This window comes from Symphalangus syndactylus, chromosome 23 (genome assembly GCF_028878055.3).
Source record: "Symphalangus syndactylus isolate Jambi chromosome 23, NHGRI_mSymSyn1-v2.1_pri, whole genome shotgun sequence".
Taxonomy (NCBI): domain Eukaryota; kingdom Metazoa; phylum Chordata; class Mammalia; order Primates; family Hylobatidae; genus Symphalangus; species Symphalangus syndactylus.
In genome coordinates, this window is record NC_072445.2 from 16,834,887 (window position 1) to 16,851,006 (window position 16,120).

The 16,120-nt window shown below is 50.0% G+C and overlaps 1 protein-coding gene across 3 annotated transcripts in view; it reads left to right on the forward strand.

Annotated features, from left to right (window-relative positions):
* The window catches only part of RRP36 (ribosomal RNA processing 36), a 16,838-nt gene continuing 718 nt past the window's right edge, over positions 1 to 16,120 (forward strand). The window contains exons 1-7 of one of the 3 annotated variants that reach the window (XM_055263292.2): positions 2 to 181; positions 2,886 to 3,033; positions 3,164 to 3,230; positions 3,934 to 4,038; positions 5,109 to 5,168; positions 5,266 to 5,383; positions 6,852 to 7,366. In XM_055263292.2, the coding sequence (XP_055119267.1) occupies positions 64 to 181; positions 2,886 to 3,033; positions 3,164 to 3,230; positions 3,934 to 4,038; positions 5,109 to 5,168; positions 5,266 to 5,383; positions 6,852 to 6,988 (753 nt within the window). In that variant the 5' untranslated portion in view covers positions 2 to 63 and the 3' untranslated portion in view covers positions 6,989 to 7,366. Of the gene's footprint in view, positions 182 to 2,885; positions 3,034 to 3,163; positions 3,231 to 3,933; positions 4,039 to 5,093; positions 5,169 to 5,265; positions 5,384 to 6,851; positions 7,367 to 16,120 lie in introns of those variants that run through there. The other 2 variants (XM_055263291.2, XM_063633146.1) reach the window with 2 other exon arrangements.

Below are 16,120 nucleotides of genomic sequence, written 5' to 3' on the forward strand. Positions count from 1 at the left end.
CGGGGCAGGGGCTGCCGTGAGCGGAAGCGGCGCCATTCGTCTTCTGAACGCTACTGCCAGCTAATGCCGGGAGCTAACTGCCGCGCCGGGGCCGGGGCCCGACGTCCCCGCGGGGCCCGGGACCGCGAGGAGGACGGCGGGGGCCTGGAGCCCGCGGCCGCGGCCCGCGACCTATTGAGGGGTGAGGGCATGGGGCAAGGCGGGCTGGGGAGGGGAAGGAGATTCCCAGGCGGGGCCCTGAGCCTGCAGAGACTGCCGGTAAGACTGCCAAGTTCTCTAAGAGGCAGACGCTACACTAGGGGCGCCCCCAGTGCGATGGAAAGTGGGGGTGAGAGGAGATGCTTCCGGGATTAGGACATCCTGAGAAGTTTCTTCACGGCAGGATGAGGGTTTTCGGCAATGGGAAACGTATGTGCAATAGCATGGAGGCAGGAAAAGGCATGCATGGCTGCTGAAGGCTTAGTAGGTCAGAATTCAGCAGATTCCGTAGACTTTTTTTTTTAATTTTTTTTTTTTTTCTTTTTTTTCTTTTTGGGACGGAGTCTCGCTCTGTCGCCAAGGCTGGAGTGCAGTGGCGCGATGTCGGCAAGCTCCGCCTCCCGGTTCACGCCATTCTCCTGCCTCAGCCTCCCGAGTAGCTGGGACTACAGGCGCCCGCCACCACGCCCGGCTAATTTTTTGTGTTTTTAGTAGAGATGGGGTTTCACCGTGTTAGCCAGGATGGTCTCTATCTCCTGACCTCGTGATCCGCCCGCCTTGGCCTCCCAAAGTGCTGCGATGACAGGCGTGAGCCACCTCGCCCAGCCAGGTCTCATCATGTTACCAGGTGCCAGTGCTGGTCTCCAGTTCCTGGGCTCAAGTGATCCACCCGCCTCAGCCACCCAAGGATTACAGGATTACTGTGCCCAGCAAATGCTGCAGGCTTTTTGTTAAGGCACAGTTCTAGCTGTTGGAGATACAGTTGTGAATAAAGTAGTCAAACACTCCTATCCTGGCCGGGTGTGGTGGATCACACCTGTAATCCCAGCACCAGGGGAGACTGAAGCAGGAGAATCGCTTGAGCCCAGGAGTTCAAGACCAGCCTGGGAAACATAATGAGACCCGCTTTTCTACTAAAAATAAAAAAATTTAGTCACAGTGGTGGGCCCACGTCTGTATGACCAGCCACTGAGGAGGCTGAGGCATGAGGATAGTTTGAGCCCAGGAGGTCGAGGCTGCAGTGAGCAGTGATTAGGCCACTGCACTCCAGCCTGGGCAACAGAGCAAGACCTTTTTTCAAAATAAATAAAATTTAAGGCCAGGTGTGGCTCATGCCTGTAATTGCAGCACTTTGGGAGGCCGAGGCGGGCTGATCACAAGGTCAGGAGATCAAGACCATCTGGGCCAACATGGTGAAACCCGTCTTTATTAAAAATGCAATAATCAGCTGGGCTTGGTGGCGCGCGCCTTAGTCCCAGCTACTCGGGAGGCTGAGGCAGGAGAATCGCTTGAACCTGGGAGGTGGAGGTTGCAGTGAGCCGAGGTCATGCCACTGCACTCCAGCCTGGTGACAGAGCGAGTTCAGCTCAAAATAAATAGGTAAAATTTAAGGCAGACAAGGAAATTATTACGTTAAAAGGCAATAAAACACTGAATTGTAGACTTTAGAGAACTGGATTTTGTGGAATATGAATTATAGCTCAATTCTTTTTAAGGTGATAGAGGATATGGAGAAAAAATAAAGCTTAGGAGAGGTTGCATTTTTTTTTTTTTTTTTCCCGAGATGGAGTCTCGCTCTGTCGCCCAGGCTGGAGTGCAGTGACGTGATCTCAGCTCACTGCATCCTCCGCCTCCCAGGTTCAAGCTCTTCTCCTGCCTCAGCCTCCCGAGTAGCTGGGATTACAGGCACCTGCCATCATGCCCAGCTAATTTTTGTATTTTTGTAGAGACAGGGTTTCACCATGTTGACCAGGCTGGTCTTGAACTCCTGACCTCAGGTGATTGATCCTCCTCGGCCTCCCAAAGTGCTGGGATTACAGGCGTGAGCCACCACACCTGGACGAGGGGTTGCAATTTTAAATAACTTAGAGAAGACCTCTTTGGGAAGGTGATTTGAATAAAGGCTTGAAGGAACTGAGGGAGGATCTGTACCTATGTACAGCTTCTGGGGGAGGTGTACCAAGCAGAGTCAACATGTGCAGAGGAACTGAGATGGGAATATGCTGCTAGGAGACACATTGAGAGGAGTGAGAGGGAGATGAGTAGATTAGAGATATGACAGGGGCCAGGTCACTTGGGGGCTTGCAGGCCATTATTAAGGTACATGGCTTTTACTGTGAGCAAGATGGAAGCCATTGGGGACTTTTGCCTGTAGGAGTAACATGATCTGAAGTTTATGTGTGGGAGTGATAAGATCTGATTTTATTTTCGATGCCTCTGTCAGGCTGAATTGAGGTGCGTAGCTTTGAGAGGAGTGAGACAGGCGGTTGGGAGACTAGGAGGCTAGGGCACTGATTGACGTGAGAGATGCTGAGCATATGGACCAGGACATTGGCAATGGTAACTGAGCAAGGGAGGCAGAGGCCCTTGTGGGGAAACCTGTGGATGAGTAAAAGAGAGAGTAAAAGAATGAGTAAAAGAGAAAAAGAATGGACTATGGTTTGGTCCACCTTTGACCTTACATATACACCTTCCTTAGCAAGATGAGGCCCCAGGTTGCTGAAATAGTTGGAGAGTTAGGTGTCAGTTTAACACTATCACAGCCTCTACTGCCTAGGACTTGTAATAATCATTGGTCTGATGGAGTATTAGAAAGGATTAGCTAGTTAAGGAATGGGGATGGGAAGATGTCTTTTCTACAGTGGGACATGCTGAGCTGAATTTTATGTCCCTCCCCACTTCCACAGGCACATCTAACATGTCATTTGAGGAGCTGTTGGAATTGCAGAGCCAAGTGGGGACTAAGACGTACAAACAATTGGTAGCTGGAAACAGCCCTAAGAAACAAGGTTCTAGACCACCTACCCAAAATGCATGTGTCGCAGATAAGCACAGGTAAGCAAGGCTTGCCCTAGAAGTTGGAAGATAACTGGGACCTTGAATAGGTATGTTGTCTTGGGTGACAGGTGGGAAGCCTTTAACCAACACTGGAGTCCTCTTGACTTGGCCTTTAATTTCTCCATAGGCCTCTGGAAATGTCAGCCAAGATCCGAGTACCATTTTTACGTCAGGTTGTTCCCATCAGTAAAAAGGTAAGGAAGAAGGCCAGGCACTGTGGCTCACACCTGTAATCCCAGCACTTTGGGAGGCCGAGGTGGGCAGATCACCCGAGGTCAGGAGTTCCAAGACCAGCATGGTCAACATGGTGAAACCCTGTCTGTACTAAAAATACAAAAATTAGCTGGGCATGGTGGTGTGCGCCTGTAGTCCCAGCTGCTTGGAAAGCTGAGGCACAAGAATCGCTTGAACCTGGGAGGTGGAGGTTGCAGTGAGTCAGGATCATGCCACTGCCCTACAGCCTGGAGGACAGAGTGAGACTCTGTCTCAAAAAAAAAAAAAAAAAAAAAAGAGGCTGGGCGCGGTGGCTCACGTCTGTAATCCCAGCACTTTGGAAGGCCAAGGTGGGTGAATCACGAGGTCAGGAGATTGAGGCCATTCTAGCTAACACAGTGAAACCCCGTCTCTACTAAAAAGACAAAAAAAATTAGCCGGGCATGGTGGTGGGTGCCTGTAGTCCCAGGTACTCAGGAGGCTGAGGCAGGAGAATGGTGTGAACCCGGAAGGCAGAGCTTGCAGTGAGCCGAGATTGTGCCACTGCACTCCAGCCTGGGCGACAGCGAGACTGTGTCTCAAAAAGCAAAAAAACAGAAAGGTGAGGAAAAGACAGGAAGCACTTTTTCTCAGTGAAAGGAGATCGAACAGTTGTGTTTTATATTCTCTCTCTTCTCTCCAAAGGTAGCCCGGGACCCTCGCTTTGATGATCTGTCAGGGGAATATAATCCTGAGGTGTTTGACAAAACATACCAATTCTTGAATGACATCCGAGCGAAAGAGAAAGAGGTATACAGCTTGAGACTGGTTTCCGGGGAATTTTGTGGAGTGGAAAATGAGGGCACAGGTTAGAGAGTTGGGCAGGGGGAGCGGGAAGTATAGTGGTGGGCAGATTTAACTCTCCAATTCAGTTCATATTCAAATCCTGGCTCATCAGTTTACTAGCTGTGTGACTACTGGCATGTTACTTAATCTCTCTATGCTTTAGTTTTCTAATCATAAAAAAAAATAATAATAATTACTGTCTTGGAGGCCAGGTGTGGTGGCTCACGCCTGTAAGTAATCCCAGCACTTGGGAAGACTGAGGTGAGCAGATCATTTGAGGCCAGCAGTTCAAGACCAGCCTGGCCAACATGGTGAAACCCCATCTCTACTAAAAATAGAAAAATTAGCCAAGTGTGGTGTTGCACGCCTATAGTCCCAGCTACTCAAGAGGCTGAGGCATGGGAATCGCTGGTGCGCTGGAGACAAAGGTTGCAGTGAGGCAAGATCGCGTCACTGCACTCCAACCTGGGCGGCAGGGCAAGACTGTCTACAAACAAATAGTTACTGTCTTGGTGTTATCAAGTTAATATATGTGAACTTCTGGCCGGGTGTGGTGGCTCATGCCTGTTATCCCACCACTTTGGGAGGCCGAGGCAGGCAGATCATGAGGTCAGGAGATTGAGACCATCCTGGCTAACATGGTGAAATTAGGCTCTACTAAAATACAAACGGAGATTAAGATCATCCTGGCCAACATGGTGAAATTTAGTCTCTACTGAAATACAAAAAACAAATTAGCCGGGTGTGGTGGCATGTGCCTGTAGTCCCAGCTACTTGGGAGGCTGAGGCAGGGGAATTGCTTGAACCCAGGAGGCGGAGGTTGCAGTGAGCTGAGATTACACCACTGCACTCCAGCCTGGTGACAGAGCAAGACTCCGTCTCAAAAAAAATATGTGTGTGTGTGTGTGTGTGTGTGTGTGTATGTGTGTGTGTGTGAACTTCTTAGGATAATGCTTTACATAAAATTTCAGCTAACATTTGCAGAATGCTAACCATGATACTCATTTTCCAATGTGGAGCTTGTGAAAAAACAGTTGAAGAAGCACCGTTCAGGAGAGGAGCATGAGAAACTGCAGCAACTGCTTCAGCGAATGGTGAGTGGGTAATAATTGTGGTGGGTAATGAAAGCAGTTAAAGGTGGGGAGATATTCACAGTCCCTCCTATTCACCCATCTCATCTTTGCTCCTCAGGAGCAGCAAGAAACGGCACAGCAGGAACGAAAGCAACAGCAGGAGCTGCACCTGGCCCTGAAGCAAGAACGTCGGGCTCAGGCCCAGCAGGGCCATCGGCCATACTTCCTGAAGAAATGTGAGTTGGACACAACTGTTACTAACAGGGACGGGGTGCAGGGGCCATGGTGGTAGAGTATTGTGTTGGGGTGTCCCTGATCCCCTTTAAGGAAGGTGTGAAGGCTGGATCCCATGGTAACTTGGAGGAAAGTAGAAATAGTAGGGAGTTGTTGTTTGCAACCAGTCTTGTATCCCTAATTAGATCATGGCAGGGATTGTCACCTTTATCTCTTGGTCTACACTCCCCACTTCCCAACCCTCCCCCCCAGTGAGTTTTATCTCTTGGTCTACACTACAAACACACACACACACAGAGTCAGTTTTATTTCTTGGTCTACACACACACACACACACACACACACATATGCTGGGCCAGGCACATAGGTGTTCATAGTTGGTTGAATTAAATAGGACTTAGATCATATAAAAAATCATCAGCTGGGCTGGGCACGGTGGCTCATGCCTATAATCCCAGCACTATGGGAGGCCAATGTAGGGGGTCACGAGGTCAGGAGTTCGAGACCAGCCTGGGGGCCAACATGGTGAAACCCCGTCTCTACTAAAGATATAAAAAAATTAGCCGGGCGTAGTGGCGTGCACCTGTAATCCAGCTACTCAGGAGGCTGAGGCAGGAGGATCACTTGAGCCTGGGAGGCGGAGGTTGCAGAAAGCCTAGATTGCACCATTGTACTCCAGCCTGGGCAACAGGGTGAGACTCTGTCTCACAGGAGAAAAAAGAAAAAAAAAAGTCACCAGTTGGGCCGGGCGCAGTGCCTCACACCTGTAATCCCAGCACTTTGGGAGGCCGAGGAGGGCAGATCACGAGGTCAGGAGTTCAAGACCAGCCTGGCAAACATGGTGAAACCCCATCTCTACTAAAAATACAAAAATTAGCTGGGTGTGGTGCCGTGCATCTGTAATCCCAGCTACTCAGGAGGCTGAGACAGGAGAATCGCTTGAACCTGGGAGGCGGAGGTTGCAGTGAGCTGAAATCGTGCTGCACTTCAGCCTGGGTGACAGAGCGAGACTCCGTCTCAAAAAAAAAAAAAAAAAAAGTCACCCGTCGGCCAGGCGCAGTGGCTCACGCCTGTAATCACAGCACTTTGGGAGGCTGAAGAGGGCAGATCACTGAGGTCAGGAGTTCGAGACCAGCCTGGCCAACATGGCGTAACCCTGTCTCTACTAAAAATACAAAAAAATTAGCCGGGTGTGGTGGCGCGCACCTGTAATCCCAGCTACTCCGGAGGCTGAGGCAGGAGAATCACTTGAACCCAGAAGACGGAGGTTGCAGTGAGCCGAGATCGCGTCACTGCACTCCAGCCTGGGTGACAGAGCAGGACTCCATCTCAGAAAAGAGATAAAGAGGCACCAGTGAGCTTTAAAGAACTCATGTATCCAGCATAATGGCTTGGAGTTACTGACCTGGTTTGGGAAAGAATAGGGGCTTCCTTCTTTGTTCACCAACTTTCATTCTCCCTGTCATTTAGCTGAGCAGCGCCAGTTGGCACTAGCTGAGAAGTTCAAGGAGCTGAAACGCAGCAAGAAATTGGAGAACTTCTTGAGTCGAAAGAGGCGACGAAATGCAGGCAAGGACAGGAGACATCTCCCTTTGAGCAAAGAGTAATAAGGAACTATCCTCTGCTCTGCCACTGCCCCAGGGAGACATGGATCTGTGAGGACAGATTTGGCCACGGCTGGTTTCCATTCAAGGGCAAGGATCACAGCTGCCCTTGAATCTCATTGCCTCAGAGAAGACTAGAGGGCTCTTGGACTATCCCTAGGGCTACACAAGAAGAATAGTTCAGCTTTCTGCCGTGCCACACAGCCTCAGCTTGAATCTGGTTCATTGCGTCCTCATGTTCTTCTCTCATCCTTGCCTTAAACCAGGGATTCTGATACCGAAGAAGAGGGGCCAATGAAGACCATGGAGTCTGTTCATGACTCCCAGGGCTCGGACGTTATGTAGGAGCCACTTCATAAACATTCTCTTTACTCATCTTTTTATTCTGTTTTTTGTGGCCTTCTTTTTGTCCGCCCCCCCCCGCCGAAACAGAGTCTTGCTCTGTCACCCAGGCTAGAGTGCAGTGGTGCAATCTCGGCTCACTGCAACCTCCACCTCCCAGGTTCAAGTGATTCTTGTGCCTCGGCCTCCTGAGTAGCTGGGATTACAGACATCCGCCACCAAGCCCAGCTAATTTCTTTTGTATTTTTAGTAGAGACAGAGTTTTGCCATGTTGGCTAGTTTGGTCTTAAACTCTTGGCCTCAAGTGATCTGCCTGCCTCAGACTCCCAAAGTGCTGGGATTACACGCGTGAGCCACCGTTCCCAGCCTTAAGGCCTCTGCTTTTATGTGGGATTTGTGGGTAGCCTAGAACCACTTTTTCAGTGGGCCACATATTGGGATAGGCAATAAAGCCTAAGGCATCTACAACTGGGAAATCAGATTAGAAACCCCTCCCACTTAAATCTGGGCCCCCCAAGAATGACAAGATCATTTAATGGGTGAACCAATCCCACAACTCCCCTACTTGGCTTTGGTTTTGGATGCAATGGATGTTAAGAGGTAGGGATATAAAGCTTCCGTAGTAATATACAAGCACAGCTGGCCTTCAGTACTGTTTGGGACAAGAGTTTATAACCCATGTGGTCTGGAAGATCCTCAGGCTGATAACTTAGTTTCAAATGGTCTCTTGGCCGGGCGTGGTGGCTCACGCTTGTAATCCCAGCACTTTGGGAGGCCGAGGCGGGCGGATCATGAGGTCAGGAGATCGAGACCATGGTGAAACCCCGTCTCTACTAAAAATACAAAATTAGCCGGGCGTGGTGGCGGGCGTCTGTAGTCCCAGCTACTCGGAGAGGCTGAGGCAGGAGAATGGCATGAACCCAGGAGGCGGAGCTTGCAGTGAGCCGAGATTGCGCCACTGCACTCCAGCCTGGGCGACAGAGTGAGACTCCGTCTCAAAAATAAAATAAAATAAAATGGTCTCAAGTAGGCTGGGCGTGGTGGCTCACACCTGTAATCCCAGCACTTTGGGAGGCCGAGGCAGGTGGATCACCTGAGGTCAGGAGTTCAAGACCAGCCTGGCCAACATGGTGAAATGCCATCTCTACTAAAAATACAAAATTAGCTGGGTGTGGTGGTGGGCGCCTGTAATCCCAGCTACTCAGGAGGCTGAGGCAGGAGAATTGCTTGAACCCGGGAGGCGGAGCTTGCAGTGAACCGAGATCGCGCCACTGCACTCCAGCCTGGGCGACAGAGCGAGACTCTGTCTCAAAAAAAAAAAAAGTCTCAAGTAGATAGTGTCTCCAGGGTCCTGGCAGAAGCAAATGTAATCCTTTCTTGAGGATTGTTTTTTTTTTTTTTTTTTGAGATGGAGTCTCACTCTGTTGTCCAGACTGGAGTACAATGGCGCGATCTCGGCTCACTGCAACCTCCACCTCCCGGGTTCAAGCAGTTCTCTGCCTCAGCATCCCGAGTAGCTGGGATTACAGGCAGCCGCCACCACACTTGGCTAATTTTCGTATTTTTAGTAGAGACGGGGTTTCACCATATTGGCCAGGCTGGTCTTGAACTCCTGACCTCGTGATCCACCTGCCTCAGCCTCCCAAAGTGCTGGGATTACAGGCGTGAGCCACTGCACCCGGCCTCTTGAGGATTGTTCTTTAAACCCAGGCTTCAAGGAGTTCTTTCAGTTAAAATTTCAAGGAATATGAACTTAACAGTTAAAGCACACAAGGAAAGAAACCACCGTGAGCAAGAGTCATTAGGAACAAAGGGCAACAGGCTAAAACTGGCAAAAATTAAAATGTGAGAAGTATAAAATAAAAAATACAAAATGTCTTATGTTTAAAGAAAACGTGTGACAAATGAATATCAAAAGGTACTAAACTGGTGTGATTAAAAAGTAAAACTTAAGGCCAGTCACGGTGGCTCACACCTGTAATCCCAGCACTTTGGGAGGCTGAAGCAGTGGATCACGAGGTCAGGAGATGGAGACCATCCTGGCTAACACAGTGAAACCCCGTCTCTACTAAAAATACAAAAAATTAGCCGGGCGTGGTGGCAGGTGCCTGTAGTCCCAGCTACTCCAGAGGCTGAGGCGGGAGAATGGCGTGAACCTGGGAGGCGGAGCTTGCAGTGAGCGGAGATAGTGCCACTGCACTCCAGCCTGGGTGACAGAGACTCCATCTCAAAAAAAAAAAAAAGTAAAACTTAAAAAGAAAACCTTTTAAAAATGAAAAGTAGGGCCGGGACCTGTAATCCCAGTACTTTGGGAGGCCGAGGTGGGTGGATCACCTGAGGTCGGGAGTTCGAGACCAGCCTGGCCAACATGGTGAAACCCTGTCTCTACTAAAAATACAAAAAATTAGCTGGGCGTGGTGGTGCATGCCTGTAGTCCTAGCTACTTGGGAGGCTGAGGCAGGAGAATTGCTTGAACCTAGGAGGCGGAGGTTGCAGTGAGCCAAGATTGCACCACTGCACTCCAGCCTGGGCAACAAGAGTGATACTCCACCTCAAAAAAAAAAAAAAGTACACTACGAGAAGTTAGAAACTTTATGGTTAAGCAGCAGATTAGACTTCTCCCTAAAGGGAGAATGAACTGGAAATAGATCTGAAGTTACACAAAGAGAGCACTGACATACAGAGAAGTGGAAACTAAGGAAAAGAGGTTAAAAAACATGGAAGAGGCTGAGCGTAGTTGCTGACACCTGTAATCCCAACTTTTTGGGAGGCATAGAGAGGATCGCTTGAGGTCCTCAGTTGGGGACCAGCCTGGGCAACATAAGGAGACCTTGTCTCTCCAAAAATAATTCAAAAATCAGACATGTGGCACATGCCTATAGTCCTAGCTTCTCTGGAGGCTGAGGCTGGAGGATAGCTTGAGCCCAGGAACTTGAGGTTGCAGTGAGCTATGATGGTATCACTGTACTGCAGCCTGGGTGACAGAGCAAGATCCTGTCTATAAAACATAACAGGCCGGGCGCGGTGGCTCACGCTTGTAATCCCAGCACTTTGGGAGGCTGAGGTGGGTGGATCACGAGGTCAGGAGATCAAGACCACGGTGAAACCCCGTCTCTACTAAAAATACAAAAAATTAGCCAGGCGTGGTGGCAGGCGCCTATAGTCCCAGCTACTCAGAGAGGCTGAGGCAGGAGAATGGCGTGAACCCAGGAGGCGGAGCTTGCAGTGAGCCGAGACTCCGTCTCCAAAAAAAAAAACATAACAAAATGAAGATAAAACGAACATGAGGCTTGACAATCAAAATTTCAAGAAAGAATATTTCAAAGAGGCTGGGCATTTTCTAGAATTTTTTTGAGACGGGATCTCCCTGTCACCCAGGCTGGAGTGCAGTGGCACAATCTTGGCCCACTGTAACCTCTTCCTCCCAGGTTCAAGCTATTCTGCCTCAGCTCCCTGAGCAGCTGGGATTTCAGGTGTATGCCACCACACCTGGCTAATTTTTGTTTTTTTGTAGGGATAAGGTTTCACCGTGTTGGCCAGGCTGGTCTTGAACTCCTGACCTCAAGTAATCCACCCGCTTAGGCCTCCCAAAGTGATAAGGTTTACAGGTGTGAGCCACTGCACCCGGCCTAGATTTTTTTTTTTTTTAAGACTAGATAAATCATAAGCTATGGAACATTTGAAAGTCAATCCAGCCTGGACAACATGGTGAAACCATATCTCTACAAAGAATATTCAGGCGGCTGAGGCAGGAGGATCACTTGAGCCTGGGAGGTCGAGGCTGCAGTGAGCCGTGATTGTGCCACTGTACTCCAACCTGGGTGACACAGCAAGACCCTTTCTTAAAGAATGCCTACCTTAAAAGCAGCTCTATGCCCCCAGTTAGGAGATTGAGGTGGGACAATCACTTGAGGCTAGGAGTTCAAAGCTGTAGTATGTAGTGATTGCGCTTGTGAACAGCCACTGCACTGCAGCCTAGGTAACACAGTGCGATCCTGTGTCTAAAAAAAGGCAGCTCTTGGGCTGGGCACGGTGGCTCACACCTGTAATCCCAACACTTTGGGAGGCCGAGGAGGGCGGATCATGAGGTCAGGAGATAAAGACCATCCTGGCTAACACGGTGAAACCCTATCTCTACTAAAAATACAAAAAATTAGCCGGACATGGTGGCACGTGCCTGTAGTCCCAGCTACTCAGGAGGCTGAGGCAGGAGAATCACTTGAACCTGGGAGGCGGAGGTTGCAGTGAGCTGAGATCACGCCACTGCACTCCAGCCTGGGCAACATAGCAAGACTCCATCTCAAAAAAAAAAAAGAAAAAGGTAGCTCTAATGAAAGGGAAGAGAAATAGAATCAGAAGTTAGGACATCTATTGCTTGATGCTTCTGAGATGGGGAAGATGTAGTTCTGGTGATAGAAATTGAAGCTGCAGCATAATGGGAGATAAAGAAGAAACTGCTCTTCTGGTGATTTTAACCCTAGGGATGTAGCTACTGGGACAGGAGGAAGTGAGGGACCTGCTGTAGCGTCCCTATTGTCACATATGTCAATCCTACTTTAAAGTCAAATAATGGGTTCTGGCTGATAAAGCCTATCAGAATCATGGTGTTGATACGAAAGTGTCACATAGCCACCAAAATGTGTTCTCTACTTTCTTGCTTTGCTCTGATTAGCTAAGTCTTGGTCACATGGCTTACAGCACTGGGAAAACCAGGATCTGGTCTTTTATAGGGTAGGAGGTGTGCCCTATCTTTTGTGTAGATTTGTGGTGGGGAGTTTCCCAAGCACGGGAAATGGGCTCAGATGATGTGGTTATAACATGTGAATGTCCATTAAAAGGCAGTCAGTGTTGGCTACCCTAAGCCTTCAAATTGTTGCTTTCCCCCTTCAACAAGGACCAAGGGGAGATACTGGAAAGCTCTGAGCTTCAGCTGTTGGTTTTTGGTTTTGGTAATAGTTTTATTGAGATACAGTTCACTTAACTATACAGTTTACCCATTTAAAGTATAGTGTTTTTTAGTAAATTTACAGAATTGTGCAACTATTAACCACAATTTTGAAACATTTTTGACACCTCCCCCAAAAAAAACCCCTATGCCCTTTAGCAGTCATCCTCAATCTCCTCAGCCCTAGGCAACCACTCATCTACTTTCTGTCTTTATAGATTTGCCTATTTGGGACATTTCATATAAATGGAATCGGTATGTGGTCTTTGCTTGGTTTTGTTTTTGGGGAGGTGGGGGCTGACTACTTAGTCTTGATAAGCCAAGGTCCCAACCCAGCTGTAGAAATATAAGGAGTCACGGCTGTGAGGATGGCCTCACAATGGGCTCAGGGTAGTGAACTTCTGTCCCCTGAGTTATCTTAAAAATGAGGCCAACTGTCTGCCTTCTAGAATGGATGGCCTTGAGTGAGAGAAAGGTTCATGTCCTTCCTGGCTGGTGACAGAAGGCTGGACTGTGCCTAAAGTCAAAGCTTCTCACCTGGATTTGGGCAAATCAAGCAGGCCCGAGTCTTGGGGTGGGGTGAGATGTGTGCTGAGGAGGGCAACACAGGAGCTGCACTGCAGATGGCGACATGCAGGGTTTCGAGGCCAAAGCTGGTGTGTTCTTCCCTTAAGAATTGCTGTAGGCTAGGTGTGGTGGCTCACACCTGTAATCCCAGGACTTTGGGAGGCCCAGGTGGGCGGATCACCTGAGGTTGGGAGTTTGAAACCAGCCTGACCAACATGGAGAAACCCCATCTCTACTGAAAATACAAAATTAGCCGGGCGTGGTGGCGCATGCCTGTAATCCCAGCTACTCAGGAGGCTGAGGCAGGAGAATTGCTTGAACTCCGGAGGTAGAGGTTGCAGTGAGCCAAGATCGCACCATTGCACTCCAGCCTGGGCAACAAGAGCGAAACTGCATCTGAGAAAAAAAAAAAAAAAAAGCCAGGTGCAGTGGTTCATGCCTGTAATGCCAGTGCTTTGGGAGGCCGAGGCGGCTGGATCAGCTGAGGTCAGGAGTTTGAGACCAGCCTGACCAATATGGTGAAACCGTGTCTCTACTAAAAATACAAAAATTAGCTGGGCGTGGTGGCGGGTGCCTGTAATCCCAGCTACTCGGGAAGCTGAGGCAGGAGAATCGCTTGAAACTGGGAGGTGGAGGTTGCAGTGAGCCAAGGTCGTGCCACTGCACTCCAGCCTGGGTGACAGAGTGAGAGTCTGTCTAAAAAAAAAAAAAAAAAAATTATTGCTGGAGACTTTTTCCATTGCAGATGAGCAGGAAGGTACCCCATGGGAGACCAGCAAGGTGACTGAGTAGGATGCCCAGGGGCTGATGAGGGCAGTAAGTTCAAGGCATAGCCTACAGCTCAGCCCATGGGGAGGCCTCGCGACAGTAGCAGAACGGGGCTGTAGTGCAAGTAAATCCTATCGTCTGCCCCTATATGCACTGCATGCTGGCCTGACTACTGGACCCCACAGCAGGAAGCTTCTTTGAGTTTCTGGTGGAGAAGGATAATCTTATAAAAAGCAAGAAAGTCCAGAGAAGGGCAAAAAGCTCTGGCACTTGAGAGTGAGCACAAAAATATTGGGCCTGGGCCAATAAAAGCCTATAATCTCTGGTACCAAGGTAAAGAGGCACTAAGTGACCAGCTGCAGCAACCCCAGTGTGCCTGGGCCCACTGTGGCCCCAGCCTGCTGCTGCTGCCGCCTGTCTGGACTCTGCCCCAAAGGGCAGCTGTTGCTCAGCAGGCTGGCCCCTGCTGTGAGAGCCACCAACACCATGGGACCAATACTGCAAAGCAAGCACTAGGGGGCCCCTCTGCCCTCTGTATTATAGCCTCATCCTGAGCAGCCTGACTCTCCCACAAGCCATGGCCTTTTTTCCCCCGAGACCCCAAATCTCAGTCCTGGTGGCACTCAGTTCTGTCTGGCTTCTGTGCCCTCCTTTACCACCTGACTCTTCCTCATCCCCCTTCCCCCTCCTTCCATAGCTTTTTCTGTCACCTCTGGGCTATGAGCCTCGGGATGCCTGGGTCATCCCTCCTTTCCTCCTCCCCAGTAGCCCTGCCAAGACACAGAGCTGCACCTTTGGCACAGGATCCCCTGGCCTGACCTGAGCTGCCCTGCTTCAGCAGGGGTGGTGCCAATGGAGCCAATTATAGTAGCACAAGCAAACCTCTCCAACAGCAGCAGGGTAGAGGCTCGCCTATGGGGGTAGTTAGGGTTAGGAGTTTTTGCCTTTTCTGAAATAGAGACAGGGTCTCTGTTGCCTAGGCAGGAGTGCAGTGGGTATTCACAGGCACGGTCCCACTACTGATCAATCAGCATGGGAGTTTTGAGCTGCTCTCTTTCTGACCTGGGCCAGTTCCTTCCTTCCTTCCTTCCTTCCTTCCTTCCTTCCTTCCTTCCTTCCTTCCTTCCTTCCTTCCTTCTTCCTCTCTTCCTTCCCCTTCCTTCCTTCCCTTCCTTCCTTCCTTCCTTCCTTCCTTCCTTCCTTCCTTCCTTCCTTCCTTCCTTCCTTCCCCTTCTTCCTTCTCTTTCTCTCTCTCTCTTTCTTTCTAGATGGATTCTTGCTCTGTTGCCAGGCTGTGGTGCAGTGGTGCGATCTCGGCTCACTGCAACCTCCGCCTCCCGGGTTCAAGCAATTCTCCTGCCTCAGCCTCCCAAGTAGCCGGGACTACAGGTGCCCGCCACCACGTCCGTCTAATTTTTCGTATTTTTAGTAGAGATGGGGTTTCATCACGTTGGCCAGGATGGTCTCAGTCTCTTGACCTCATGATCCGCCCACTTCAGCCTCCCAAAGTGCTGGGATTACAGACGTGAGCTACCACACCCAGCCGCCAGTTCACCCCTTCTTAGGCAACCTGGGATCCCCTGCTCCTGGGAGTTCACCATATTGTTGCTGAACTTGGTGCAGATGCCCGAATGGCAGAGCACACTGCAGCCCAGAACTCCTGAGCTCAAGCGATCCTCCTGCCTCAGCTTCCCGAGTAGCTGGGACTAAAGGTGCATATAGCGCTGTGCCCGCAGGGGTAGGAGTTTTTCTTTCTTTCTTTCTTTTTCTTGTTCTTCCAAATCCCTCATTTTGAGAATCAAGGGGTAGGAGTTTGATGACAGCGTGTGCAGCTCTGCAGGGACAGAGAAGGGGTGGGGGCAGAGGAGGGGAAGAAAGGGGCAAAACGGAGGAGCTTGTGGAAGTAAGAACTGTGCTAGAACAGTTCTTTCTGGGCCTATGCCATCAGATGGAATACATATTCAGGTTGCTGGGTGCCTGCAGTGGCCACAGGGGTCACTGACCTCACCTTCATCATGTCAGTCTTACTTAGGGAAGGCACCAAGGAACCACATTCACTGCTGGCAATGGTGGCCAAAATAGAGACTCACTGGCAATCCCTTCATTCACCACGTCAAATGCTTCCATACCTGTTACTTGTCGGAGTCCCACAGTGACTGGGCCAGTTCCACAAACGAGAATTAAACCCTGCTCGATAATCTGCCCAAGTTACAAACCATCTGGTGAGTGGCCAAGTTGGGCTTGGATCTCCAGCCTGCCAGGTGAAAGCACTTCTGACCACACACCCTCTGAGAAGGATGGCTGAGTGCCATCATCCTGCCTGGTCCTCTCAATCTCTCTGCCTAGAGGAGGTGCTAAGTCGCACCTGACTCCCTCTGCCTTTCTCCCAGTCTACCATCCTCACCTTAACAGGACCCTTGGCATATCATGTGACAGCCTCAGTGCCAAGGGCTCCTTCCCCACCAGCCAGGAAAGCCCTCCCACCTCCCCACTCAAATCTCTAGCAGTCGCCA